The sequence below is a fragment of the Desmodus rotundus genome, chromosome 6 (genome assembly GCF_022682495.2).
Source record: "Desmodus rotundus isolate HL8 chromosome 6, HLdesRot8A.1, whole genome shotgun sequence".
NCBI classification, from domain to species: domain Eukaryota; kingdom Metazoa; phylum Chordata; class Mammalia; order Chiroptera; family Phyllostomidae; genus Desmodus; species Desmodus rotundus.
Window position 1 is genome coordinate 80323964 of NC_071392.1, and position 14286 is coordinate 80338249.

General features: G+C 38.4%; 1 protein-coding gene and 1 pseudogene across 6 annotated transcripts in view; both read right to left on the minus strand.

Annotated features, from left to right (window-relative positions):
- The window catches only part of CNOT4 (CCR4-NOT transcription complex subunit 4), a 138603-nt gene that overhangs the window by 38388 nt on the left and 85929 nt on the right, over positions 1-14286 (minus strand). For 3 of the 6 annotated variants that reach the window (XM_024554994.4, XM_024554999.4, XM_024555001.4), the window contains exon 7: positions 11701-11834. In XM_024554994.4, coding sequence (XP_024410762.2) covers positions 11701-11834 — 134 coding nt within the window. The remainder of the gene's footprint in view (positions 1-11700; positions 11835-14286) is intronic. The other 3 variants (XM_024554997.4, XM_024555000.4, XM_024555002.4) reach the window with 1 other exon arrangement.
- LOC112299759 (signal transducer and activator of transcription 2 pseudogene) lies at positions 1050-10383 on the minus strand (annotated as a pseudogene).

The following is a 14286-nucleotide window of genomic DNA, read 5'->3' on the forward strand; positions in this document are numbered from 1 at the left end:
CTAATGTGGATCTCCTATAGAAAGTGCATAGTTAGATCACGTGCTTTTATCCAGTCTGCAATCTCTGTCTTCAGACTGGAGAGATGAATCCATTTACATTTAGAGTAATTACGGATAAGGATGGAGTTGTATCATCACACTATTTTTGATAGCCCCTTTATTTCCTACATTACTATCTTTTTTGTGTTTAGTGGACTTTTTTGTAGTGAAATGTTTAAATTCCTTTCTGATTTACTTTTGTGTATATTCTAGAGATATTCTCTTTGTTGTTACCATGGTGATTACATTTAACATCCTAAAGTTGTAACACTCTATAACGTTAGGTACTAACTTCAAGAGCACACAAACACTCTGCTCCTTTATAGTTCCACCTCCACCCCTTTGAAGTGTTGATATCACAAAATTACATCTTTATACATTATGTACCAAAAACAAACTAGTAATTCTTTTAACTTCAGATTCTTAAATTGTGTAGAAAATAAAATTTGGAGCTACACACCGAAATTCTGGCAATCCAAGTATTTTATATTAATATACTGGACTTTAAAGGTATTGATACTTCAATCATGTAGGAAACAAAAAGTATAGTTACAATATTACTAGCTTTCATAACAGATTTTTGTTGCTACCTACTCTGCTACTTATTTACCTTTACTGAGATCTTTCTTTCTCCATAAGGTTTTGGGTTATGTCTAGCGCCCTTTCATTTCACCTTGTAGGACTCCTGTGAGCATTTCATGCAAGGAAGGTCTAGGAGTTACAAATGCCCTCAGCTTTTGTTTAGCTGAGAATGTCTTAATTTCTCCTTCATTCTTTGGAGACAGTTTTGCTGGAAATAGGATTCTTGATTGATGTTTTATCCTTCTTTTAGCCCTTTCTTTTTTCCCCCTTTTTTTTAATTGTTGTTCAATCACAGTTGCATTTTCTCCCTCCCCCTTGGTTTTGTCCATGTGTCCTTTATAGTAGTTCCTGAAAACCCCTCTCTCCATTACCCCCTCCCCACTCCCCTCTGGCTATTGTTAGATTGTTCTTAACTTCAATGTCTCTGGTTATATTTTGTTTGCTTTTTTCTTTTGTTGATTATGTTCCAGTTAAAGGTGAGATCATATGGTATTTGTCCCTCAACGCCTGGCTTATTTCACTTAGCTCTCCAGTTCCATCCATGCTGTGGAAAAGGGTATAAGCTCCTTCTTTCTCTCTGCTGCGTAGAATTCCATTGTTTAAATGTACCATAGTTTTTTGATCCACTCATTTGCTGAAGGGCACTGAGGTTGCTTCCAGTATTTGGCTATTGTAAATTGTGCTGCTATGAACATTGGGGTGCACAGGTTCTTTTGGATTGGTGTTTCAGGGTTCTTTAAATATATTGGTCCACTGTCTTCTGGCCTCCAAAGTTTTTGATAAAAATATGCTGACGATCTTACTGAGGATCATTTCTATGTGATGACTTGATTTTCTTGCTCCTTTCAAGATTCTGTCCTTGTCTTTGGCTTTCTAAAGTTTGATTATAATGTGTCTCAGTGTGTCTCTTTCAGTTCATCTTATAACTCATTAAGCTTCTTGGATGTTTATATTCACATCTTTCATCAAATTTGAGCAAGTTCCAGCCATTATTTCTTCAAATAGTCTCTCTGCACTTTTTTCTCTTCTTGTGAAACTCAGAGACAGTATGCTCGTCAACTTGAGGAAGTCTCACAGGTTCCTTGGGCTTGGTTCACTTTTCTTCAATCTTTTTTTCTTTTCCTCAGACTTGATAATATCCACTGTCTTATCTTCAAGTTCACTGGTTCTTTCTTCTGCCTGTTCTAATTTGTCTTTGAGTCTTGGTGAATTTTTCATTTTAATTATTGTACTTTCTAGCTCTGGAATTTCTTTTTGGTTTCTTGATATTCCCATTTAGTTCATACATCCTTTTTTGGTCTTTCTTCACATCTTCATGCAGTTCTTTACGATATTTAAAGACAGGTGTTTTAAAGTCTTGGTCTAGTATATCTCATTCTTTTTCAGAAAGTTCCTGTTGATTTATTTTTCTCTTTGAAATATTCGGCAATATTTTTCTGTTTCTTTCTATGACTTGTGATATTTTTTGTTGTTACTGAACACTGGCAATTTAAATCTAGTAACATGGTCCCTTTGGAAATCAGATTCTCCTCCTTCCTCAATGTTTGCTTTTTGTTGTTGTTTGTTTGTTTTTTTGGGGGGGGACTGTTTGTAGGCTGTACCTGTGCTGAGAAGATAAGCCTTAGGTTTAAACTCAAGATCTTCTCAGGTCCTTTCTTAGACTTTCCCTGGACACGCAGAGTCGCTTTCTAATTTCCCCCATATGCAGTTGTTCTTCAATGTCCTAATCTTTAATGTCTGGCTCCCCAAAGGGGGAAAAGTGAAAATTGACAGGAGCTAAGAATTAGCCCTACAAACCCCTGTAAATCACTTCAGAAAGAGGGACAGAAGCTTGCAAGAATGGGGGAGGCACAATGGTTGCTTGACTCATCGTTTGCATCTCTGTGATCAGAGGCAGCACGCAGCAGTCAGGACAGAGCAGAGATCCTCAATGTTTGGAGGACAGGGTCCTTTTTGCCCACTCTGGTTCCCTCAAGCTAAGTGCAAGGTGGTCCACAACCATGTGCACAGATGCCTGCCATGCTGCTACTGTGCTAAAAGCTGAGATCGATCAAAATTAACCAACAGGCCTTTTCACGGAAGTTGCAAGCCTTCAACAGACTTCCAAGTTCCAAAACAGTTACCTCAGACAGATTGTGCCAGTACAATGATTGTCTAGATGGGAAGAGAGATTTTGTTGCTACCTACTCCACCGCCTTCCCCAAACTTGCACTATACTTATAATATTCAGAGGAGAGTTAAAGGTAAAAGGAACCAGTACTAATAGACACAAAAAGTATTACAAGAGGAGAATCTTGGTTAACCTTCCCAATCACCCCATCAAAGAGCACTAAATAATAATTTTCAATATAATCAAGATTAGTCTTGTTCATGTCAAGGGCAATATTATATGGAAATATTGCATTCAGAATAAGTCTTAAAAAGGCTTATGAATTACAACTAATTAGAATAACTTTTATCACCTTGTCCACCATGCCAGCCACAGTTTTATAGGCATGTTTTTCACATATTTTCTGGGAAAGTTTGATCAAAGATGCTTAAACTTTCTAGATCAGTGTCATCAATCCAAAGACAGCCACTGAAAAACTGGGATTGTAGCAAGATGTCAGTAAGCTTATGTTCCACTGAGTTTTAGGATATTCTTCAATTTATTTTAAGAATAATTAAGGAGTTCAAAGAAAAGCGTAAAGATATGACTAGAAATTGCTTTACTTTCTATGTGGGCTATAAAAAAGTCTATTAGAGTTAAGTCTGCCATCGTAAGTGCAGCTATCATTGTAGAAGTGGAAAACAAAGATATGAGTCCCTGAAACTGCAGGTAAAACCCTAAGAAAATTTATATTTACAAATTTCAATTCCAATATGAACTCTTTGGATATCTAGTGGCTGGACAGAATGTAGACAGCCTGAGGCTACCACTAAGAGGTCAAAGTTCTTACAATTTCCATGGCATGAGCTGTCAAACTTGCTTCCTCATCAAACTCTGTCTACTTAAGCTGTGATTCTATTAACAAATCTGTTGTTTTACATTCAACATCCACCTACCCATGACACCCCGTTATCATGTCAAGAAGATTAAGGAAAACAAACTTCTATAAACACTACTTTTACTAATGAAGAAAGAGACCTGCTCTATGAAATGTACTATTCTCTGATCAAAAACTACCAAGTCCCATTGATATCAGATGAAAGAAGACTGGGCATGCCAAGAAAAATTGCACATAGCTTTTTTATTTAAAACAAACAAAAAAATCTACAAGTTCCCATCTCGTCTCTCCCTGTCCCCTCCCCCTCAGGTCAGCACAAAGTTTATTAGCTACTTCTGCTCCAAAAGGCCTCTCTGAACAGGACTGTTCCTCCAATGTACCAGGCATGGAACAGCCACACATACAGGCACACCTCAAAGACAACGCCAGTTCAGTTCCAGACCACCGTAATAAAGCAAGTAGCGCAATAAAGGAAGTCAATCTTTTTGCTGGTGCAGGGCCTTGCTTTCAATTAAAAAACAAAAACAAAAACAAATTCTGTGAAGAACAATAAAGTGGAGTGCAATGAAATGAGGTGTGCCTGTACGGGGCCTTTCATTTGCGCCTCAGGTTACCCTAGAAACACATCTTGGAGTAATGGCAGGTGTCTTCTGGGATTCCCTGGGACTGGCTCTAAAGCAGGCCCCAGCTTCAGTTCTGGTCCTGTGTTTGGCTCTGGCACTCTGTGAAACTGCCTAGTGTGGGCTCCAATCCTGGCCCCAGAGTAGCCCTGCCTCAAGCAGTGGTTCTAACGCCAGGCCCAGCTCTGGCCCCAGTGCTAGCCCCAGCTCCAGCTCCAATGACTCCATCCAGTTCTGGCTCCAGGTAAAGCTCTGGCAGCTATTGCAGCTCATCCACTCATGTGTTCAAGACCTAATGAGCCTGTGTTTTGGGTATTTCCTCCATTCCTGGAGATTAATTAGGTCCTCGTAGTAGCCTCATCCTAGAGGATTTGACGGGAGGGGAAGCAGAGCAGGTTCTCAGCTATGTTCTCCTCAGTGAGCAGTTGGCAGTGGTGGGTGCTTTCAGGCAGTGTGAGTGACTGCAGTATCTCCGTGGTGCGGGGCTGTGCAGAGTAGGTGAGAACCTTATCATCCTCATGGTGTCCTCCCTTTTGGTGATTCACTGAAGCAAGTAGGCACCAGAAATGATCTTCTTCAGTGGCTGGTGCTCCTGGCTCTGATTCACAAAGCCCACGATGTGTCCATCGTTCCAGACATTCACCAGATGATCTTGTATCACGTTAGGAATTTTGTCCTTTGTGCCCAGAACAGTTTGCCTGGGAGACTCTCTTGCTTAATGAAGTCACCTCAGTACCACAAGGCACACTCAACCCTAGAGTCCTGCCCAACAGCTTGTCACTCAGCTTGCTCTGCTGCTACACAGGTCAAGGGTTTGGCCAACGTAGTAAAAATGCCAACTGAGAGCAGGGCCCAGCAAAGTCTAGGAGGGCTTTTGGGGGTGGGGGATGGCTAAAAAGAAGTGCTGATTTTGTGGGTCTGAGCAAGCAGACTGAACCAGAGAACTGAGGCCTGGGTAACTGAGAATAAGTTCATCTTAGAAACAGAAATAATAACCACATGGAGGGTGTCTGTTTTCAGGTCCTGCTTCAGTCCCTGGCAGGTGTATCCAACCATGTAGCTGATAAAGTGCAACTCCTCTGTCACACCCAGTAGCCTCACTGCTGCCCTTTCCAAATCACCTGAACGTTGCTCTGTCAGGTAGCCAAAGTTCCAAATTAAGCCCTGCCCCTGCCCCTTCTTTGGGGGTCGTTTTTCTTGACCCTATAGGTTTGAACCTATCATGCATTGTAAAACCTCGTAATGACAGTCTCCTGTCAATGGAGATTTCTGCGGTAGTGACCCACTTCCTTTCTGGAATCTCACCAGCGGCCTTGTTCATAGAGTAAACTTCCTCCCAGTCTTCAGGTTGAAGGGCTGACAGGGAGTTTAGGGCACAGAGGGCTGAGTTTCTACCACAAAGGCTTTATGGAGCAGACACTGCAGCAATTCTGTGTCCTGGGCCTTTTGTAGGTCCATCTCTTTGGTCAGAGGGTCACCCTGATAGCTAACCAGGTGACTTCAACCCTTCGGCTGCATCAGCAGCTGATGCAGGCGAAACAACAGCTTTACTCCAACAGTGAACCACTTCTCCAGCGTGTTCCAACAGCCATACTTTCCATGCCCCCAACTCTGGCCGCACTTGCTCAACTGGGGTAGTTATTTGGGTTAGCAGTGCTTTAGAAGTACCCAGAACCTCCTTTCTCCTTTTATCCAGTTCACTGAGAGTCTCCCACAGAAGCTGCTATTGTCTGGTCCATGGGGGTCCATAGAGGGTATCCACACTGGGGTCTGGGCTTTTTATTGAATGCAGAAGATATCCTGCTGGTCTTTCAGTTGGCTGATGGATTTCACCAGCTTTTCCATCTTATCCCTCAATACCAGGATCCAGGAGTCAATCTCAATGCTGCCGGCTCTCCATAGGTGCTTCAAGGCCTGGTTCTCCTTGTTCGACTGAGCCCTTTGAGCCTGGATCAGATTAAAGAGATTAAAGATCATCTCAGCCAATTGGGTAGGACTCGGGGAAAGGTCTGAATGTCCTTATAGAACTTTCACAAATTGTGCTGTAGCCACAAGCACTCGGGGGTCCTGGCTACAGCAGCCACACTCACAGTTCAGTTGGCAAAAGTGGTAGAATTAGCATGTTAGCCTTGGAGTTATCCTTGCCCAGCGCAGTCTCCTGGCCAGTTCTGGTCTTCAATCCAGACTACTAAGTACTATAAAATGTCCACCGGCATGAGGCTATTTGATCCTGAAATGGGCTGTCAAGATTCTGCAAAATCTCCCACTGTGCCATTTGGGGTCTGAGTCTGGCTAGGGACTCAACCCCCACTTCCTGTAGTGGCTCTGGTTACAGCTTCCATTCCCTAGAAGGAGCTCCAGCACCAGGGCCTCCAGCCCTACGTTAGCTTTAGACCCTCTGACCCACCCCCACATAGCAAACCTGGAGGCTAAACACCCAAGCCCGACCTTCCCAGCTGGGTGCACCAACACTAGCTGCCACTCGGCTCAGGCTTCCTTCAATCAACCTCCTTCTGCCACACTGAAAAAAGTATCTTGCATTTTGAAACAGAAGTTTTGTTGTTCATTCCATTCTCAACAGGAAAGATTAACAACCATTTGCACAGCACAAAGCAGTGGGGCAGATGTTGCCTAGTAAGGGAAAAAACCTAGAAAGGTATTGGAGAGTTGAAGCATATTCATTTGGTTCTCCTGGATAATAGCAATTTGACTGAACTAAATTAAAGAATGAGAGAGGCAAGAACAATCATCTTTGAAGCAGCTGAGTTGGAAGACCACCTGTACCTATAGTTCAGTCAAATACTGACAAGTCATGTGCTGAGAGAAAGAGAAATCAAGACACCTGAAGACACAGCTGATTGAAAATCACTGCATTCAAGTGGGGCTTAAAGAGCCTGGATGGGTAGTTTGGTCTCCCAACACAAACAAGGTATTATTTCCAGAAGGTAATGCTGTGTGTCTAAATCCCTGCAGATAAAAATTCCTAAATACATGATGTTTTCATACAAACAATCGCACTAATTTTTTTTTAAATTCTAGCCCTAAATGGTTCTGAAATAATGATAAGATTACCGATTTCTCAGGAGTATTTTTCAATTAACTCAACAGTTGGAACCCAATGCTATGAAGCTTTTCAAAAAATAAATACATATGTTTATATTTATTAAAGTATGGAGGTGTATTTCCAGGCACTGCCCCTGGAGATTCTAATTAAATTGAGACGCCTGGCATCCTATGATCACTGACGAGAGGAAGTGAAGAGGAACACAGTGAAAAGATACCTGTCAAATCAAGTTTTCTCAAAGCCCCTATACTTATTAGATTTTAGAGCTATAAGAATTATTTAAAGACTTTATTTTATAGGTAACAATACAAAAATTTACGACTCTCTGCAAGCAGGCAGGCAGACAGAGCTGTGCCTCCATTTGGCTCTTCAGATGCTTGGCCAACTCTGCTGGCTTCTAACTTGCCCAAGGTCTTCGGTTGATAAACAAAGAGTGTCTCAATCTAAATGAAGGCATTTCAAACCCCCAACTTAAAAACAAAACACCCCAGTCCATAAACATCACTACTGTATATCTTCCTCATTCCCCATTCTCATCATTTGTATTTGTCATTTCAAAGTAATTTATTAATACAGAAAAACAGCACATCTATAGTCTACACTCAATTGGACAGATATACTCTCAAATTCATAATAATGGGGGGAGGGAGAAAATGACACATTCCTTTTTAGAATTTATTTTCATTTAAGTGAGACAGGGATAAAGGCAGATTATAGAACATTATATACTTACTATCATGTATGTGTACCGGGGGACCATGTCAGGGTTCAGTGAGGATTAGTAGCTACGATACTCTTAATATTTGTACTCTAGTGTCAGTGTATAAGGTTCCAGGTTTTGCTTTCTTGCAATTCTTCTAAAGCCGCTCCTCACTACATAGGAATGCCAAGAAAAGAGGGAAAGGAACCATTTGTTTTCTTTTTTCCCCTATAAAGTTTAATTTTCAACTTAAGAAAAACTTCTCTAGGGGAGGACTGTGGAAAGAGTTACGCTGTTCATCTTTCCAACTTGGTAAGTCTTCCCTGTGGGAAGAAGAAAGTTTATTTACAAATCTGTCCCTACTGCTGTAGCCTGTATGGTGGCAATGTGGACACGAGAACCACAGTAGACCTTCAGTATCACAGACAGGCAAACTTACTCCCTTGCAGGAATTAGCACAGAAAGAAAAAAGCTATAGGAGCTTGCTCAAAAAACAAACAACAACAACAACAAAACACAACTCTCTCTAACTTGGGCCATCAACCAACCTTAATAAAGTTTGGGGACCTACTTAAACAAACAAAAAACAACCCCTCTTCCTCTAGAAAAAAAACTTCCTATATCATGTACTTATGCAAAGCACAGAACCAAAATCTGTTCTGAGTCCCAGCTGAGATTTCAGTAGCCCTGGCTTTGGGCAAAGTAATTAAATGAATAAACTGTTTTAAATCCTCCTTGGTCTTCCCCCTACAACCTGCAGCTCCTAGGAAACTCCTCTCCTGTTATTGAAACAGTGATGAATGTGCTCTAACTGACTATGCTGTGTATGAGGTCAATAAAATATCAGTGTATCTATTTATAACTGATCACAAAAAAATAAAGAAAAGCTAAACAGTAGTTATAAATGCTGAAAAGACATTTGGTAAATTTCAATTTTCACTTCCAATCTAAAGAAAAAAAGCTCAGTAAATTACAGAAATAACAAGGTATCTTGCTATTGTGATTAAAAATATTTATCTCAAGTAAACGGTCAACATCATACTTAGGAGTAGTTAACACACTGGGGATATCCCTGTGAAAGTAAAGGAGGGACAAGGGTGCCTCCCAGCACTACTCACACTGTTCTTTAATTTTTAGCCCAGCCATTCTCAAACAGGAAGGAGTGCTGGTGGGAGATCCAATACAATAAAACAGGAAAAAGACAAAAAAAAATCTTTCCCAAGACACATAAATGACTTAAATAGAGAGGTATACATGCTAATGGTTGAGATGACTTGATATTATAATTGTATAACATACATTCTTCCAAATTGGATTTATAAATTTAAGTATTTTGAAATACAAATAGATTGGTCAACTCATTGAGGAACATTAGAACTGTATACTGCACATAAAATACTTAAGTATACCAATAAAACATGGCAAACAGATATGAATTCACTATGTATAAAAATTTCGCTCATCAAACACAAATTAAAATGACATAGCTTTCTGCCCTGGACAGGTAGCTCAGTTAGTTAGAATGTTGCCCCAAAATGCCAAATTTGCAGGTTCAGTTTCTGGCCAGAGTACATATGAGAATCAAACAATGAATGCATCAGTAAGTGGGACAATAAACTACCATTTCTCTCTCTCTCCCTTCCTCTCTAAAACATCAATAAATTAATAAATAATTTTTAAAAATAATTTTAAAATAAGAAAGCTTTTTTTCTTTGTTACACTGGCAAATGTGCAGGAAAAAAAATACTCAAATGAAGGATACTTGTAATTTTTGACTCAGCAGTTCTATGTCTAAGAACATCAAAGATATAACCAAAATGTTTATGTAAAAAATGGCCATCACAGTGTCGTAAATAACAGAACCAAAATGAAAGTAACATAATATACACCAGCAGAAGATTGGCTGAATAAATTTGAAATACTCATATATAATGGATTACTACTCAGCCATAAAAAATTGTTTTCCTGACATGGAAAAATACTCATATAATGGGTATTAAATTTTAAAAGGTAACAAACCAATGTATTTTGTTTATATACATACACCAGAAGGAAAAATCCTACAAGGAAATACTTCAAATCATTTTCAGTAAAAATGTCTGAGTATAAGAATGCATACAATATTTACTTCTGTATGCTTTATATATTTTTCTAACTTCCTTTAATAAAAACATATTACTTTTTATATTCAGGAAATAATAATAATTGTTATCTGAAAGAGATAATCTAAAATTTAAATTTCTGCTCTGAATTTTCTAGGGGCTATAAACCCAGAATATGATTTTAATTCAAATGACATGTTTAATGAGAACAATGATATGTATAAATATTAAAAGTATCTGAAATAAATTTTTACTACAATAATCACATTCTTATAAGAAGCGCTACAGAGCCAGCAGCCAACACAGTTAAGTAACAGCATATGTTTCACAATAAACACAGAGGGGCAAAAAGGTACAAAAAGATCAATGGAAAGGGTCAAAGATTATCAACCCAGAGAGATACCTTTTGGACTTGGCTTTTACTCTTAGCTTTGATATACCTCGTATACAAAATTCACATAGTTTATTACACAGTAATTTTATGTTTTACTCTGCGGCCTCTTCTATATATATTTATATAAACATGTACGTGTGTATGTGTATAAACAAGAATTAAATTATTTATAAATAATCTTTACTATTAAAGGCAAAGAAACAAGGACTTCAAGAATTTAAATATAATTTTGAAGAAACTGACTCGGACACATAATCCATGTAGTTATTATCTGTTTCTGTAAAATGGCCCTTACATTATTTCAGTCCTAAATAGACACTGGACTATACATGCAATACCCAGACATACTAAACACTACTTAGGCAAATGGAACTTTGGAATAAATAAAAGAAATTAAAAAAAAGAAAATCAACATCTAAATTAATTATAGTTATTTGCTTTAAGTGAACTCATTTTATAAAAGTTAAACTTACCAAATTTAAAAAGAATAAACACAGGTCTTTACTCATGAAACTTAAGGAACATTCAGGATAGAGTACAACCCCCAAATTATTGTTTTTACTCATCAGTCCATTTTCTGACAGGCAGTTACCAAATACAATTCAAGAAACAAAGTGCCAAGAACGAGACTTGACATTTAAGACCACGAATCTGTTTAAATACTGGCACGACATAGGTATGCACAAAACCAAACTCTCCGAAGATGCCTGAGATTCTGAACATGGGACACCCTCCTCACCCAGAGCGTGTAAGACTTCGGAGATCCCTGAGACTAGACAGCCATGAGTACCTGTGTCTCCAACACACAGCACTTCAATAACTTCCTCTCCCTTTTAGTATTTTGTTCCCTTCAATATGTAAAGGGGAAAACCTCAATTAAGTGACAAGAGCCTTTTAATAACCAACATCCCTTAATTTACTTTTGATAATGTATTTATCAATGAGGCTGTTCCTAGGGCAAACCAATACAAATGGGAAGCTATTAAGAGGCTCATTTAAATTATCAACAGGGAGCAGCAGGCAGCAAATGCTCAAACCCCCAAATTTTGACTCATCACTTCCTATTCTGTGACTCAACGCACCAATTCTGCATAAATGACAGACACTGCAACAAGGATTCTGTCTGAAAATGATGTAGAAGGAAAAGAGAAGGTCGACAGACATGAAGGCAAGGTGTCTAATTACACTAATTACACGAATATCGGTACTTACGTATCATACCTCTGCAGTGGGGTCACTTTGTTCTTATTCTTATCAACCGAACCCGTAGACAGTTGAAGAAAATTGGGGTTTAATTTATATAATTCTTGTAGTAGCTTCTGTTCATATTCTTGGTGTTTACCTGCCTAAATGAAAGAAGAAATTAAAACTGCAGTGAGGTTTCACAAAATGGCTGGTATAAAATATTGAATTACTTTCTGAATTATTAAAGGTATCCTAAATAAAACATGCAAGGGTTTTTCACGTCAGAGAAACCTGTGAGAAGGCTATCACAGAACTTCTACACCAATGAACATTCTTCCAACAAAACCACTATATATGTGTGTGTGTGTGTGAGTATATTCCATTAATTAAGGCATTTCACCAACCACTTTATTGTGTAGAAAATTATATTAAGAGACAATATTTTTGCTAGCTCAAAAAAATTTACTTTTAAGCACCATCTTCATATAAAAATTATCATATATCATTACTAAATTTTCTAAAGATCACTTAAAATCAATCTTTTTCTAGATTTAAATTTTTATGTTTCTACTTAACATTTAATGTATTTTAAACTCTAGACCTGGGATTGCCAACTTACAGCTAGTCCCTTTGTTTCTGTAAATAAAGTTTTATTAGAACAGTCACATTCATCTATGAACAATCATTTATGAATTGTCTAAGGCAGCTTTCATGCTGTAACAGCCGAGTCGAGTAACTGCTGCAGAGACCACGTGGCCCAAAAAGCCTAAAATATTTACTAACTGGCCCTTTACAGAAAACGTCTGGCAATCCCTGCTCTACACACAACAAAGAAAATTCTGCATTTACTGCAGTCAGCAGTTACCTATCAGAAGTCAACGTCACAAACATTATGGGAGAAATTAAGCAAAGACTGACTGGAAACTAGGCATAAGCAGAAATAAACTGCGACGCCATCACTCCGAGTAACTTGTTCTGTACGGGTACCATGACCAGAATGGCGTTTTACTTACCTTCAGGACTGTTAACTGTTTTGAAAGCGTGGTCTAAATAGATGTTTTGGGAAATCCGAAACCAAAACAGAACAGTTCGAAACAAAACAATAAAAAACGAGGAAGACAGGGCCCTATCACCTCCTTGGGCACAACCGTGTCACACACTCAGCACAATGCATCGTTCCCAGTTCTGAGAGGGCTCTTGCCCGTTTCAACTGATCTCTAAGTAGTTCACCGGGTACTGAATTTTGAGTTAATACAGTAACAATCGTCTGACTTTCACCATGATTTAATTTACTCAAATTTTTCTATTTTGAGACAGTATTTTAACAAAGAAACCCATTTACAAAGTAAATTTAAACTCAGGTGAAAAAGAGCAAGATGAATTCCAGTCAACAATATGAAATGAATTATAAATTACTAAGAAAAAATATATAATTGGATGTGGATTTTACAACTTTAATACACAAAAAGCCTTGAAAATTCTTTCTGTAATCAATACTTTAACAGTTATTATGGCTTTCATTAGCCACAAAGAGCTCAAGCTGATAATCGAATAATTTTACAGGGGCAGATCCTAAAACAGGTTAAATCCCATTACAAACTAAGTTCTAATGGGTTGCCCATCCATTTTCTTTTTAAAAACTTTTCCCCAATTTTTCAGTTACAGTTAACATACAATATTATAGTAGTTTTGGGTGTCACCCATTTTCTTTTACTGTCCAATACTACTTAAAAATGAGATAAACTGAAGCTCAGAAATTCAACAGACATTTTCATTGTTTACAGTATCTCTGAGTGAAGCATCCTCCCCACTAGTCAAAATTCAGTTTGAAATAGCTAAAATTTCACCCAAGAAAGCTTCATGGATGGATGGATGGAAGGAAGGAAGGAAGGAAGGAAGGAAGGAAGCGGGAAGGGAGGGAGGGAGGGAGGAGAAAAGAGAAAAGAAGGGAAAGGGAACTGGAACAGGAAGGGAAAAGGAAGGGAAGGGAAGGGAAGGGAAGGGAAAGGGGAGGGAAGGGATAAATAAATGAAAAAGCACTTAGTGGATAACTAAGAAATAAGTCACCCAACAAAGATCTTACTTTCACACTGCTTTCAGATCATAAAGACAACAATGTCAAGAAATTGCAATGTATTTATTATAATGGGATTTAATCTGTAGTAACTCCAAGTCAAAAAAGGTATTATTTCATTTTATTTAATAATCTGCTCTTAAAGGAACCCCTACTAGACTTTCTCTAGTTTGACCTGGAGAACAAAAGGTAGTAATCAATGCCCCCCACCTTCTAAATGAGAAGGATTCCTGCAAAAGTCCACAGCAACAATCTGAAGTCCTCATCTATAACAAGGAAGTACAGCATTGTGCTTTGGTATAATCCTCATTTAATATGCCGTATGGTCAACATTTTTACTTGTAAAGACATGTTTATACTACAAATTGAAAGGAGACAGACAGGAGAAGAGGAAATGTAAAAATGAACATAAAATAATAAGCCTTCAATTTATGATTTACAGGAGCCTTTTATGGGGAGAATCACTTTATAAAAATAATGTGAGCTTATCAGCAGCATTTGTGGAATATTACTTTCTAGCATGCTCTATAAAGAGTAGA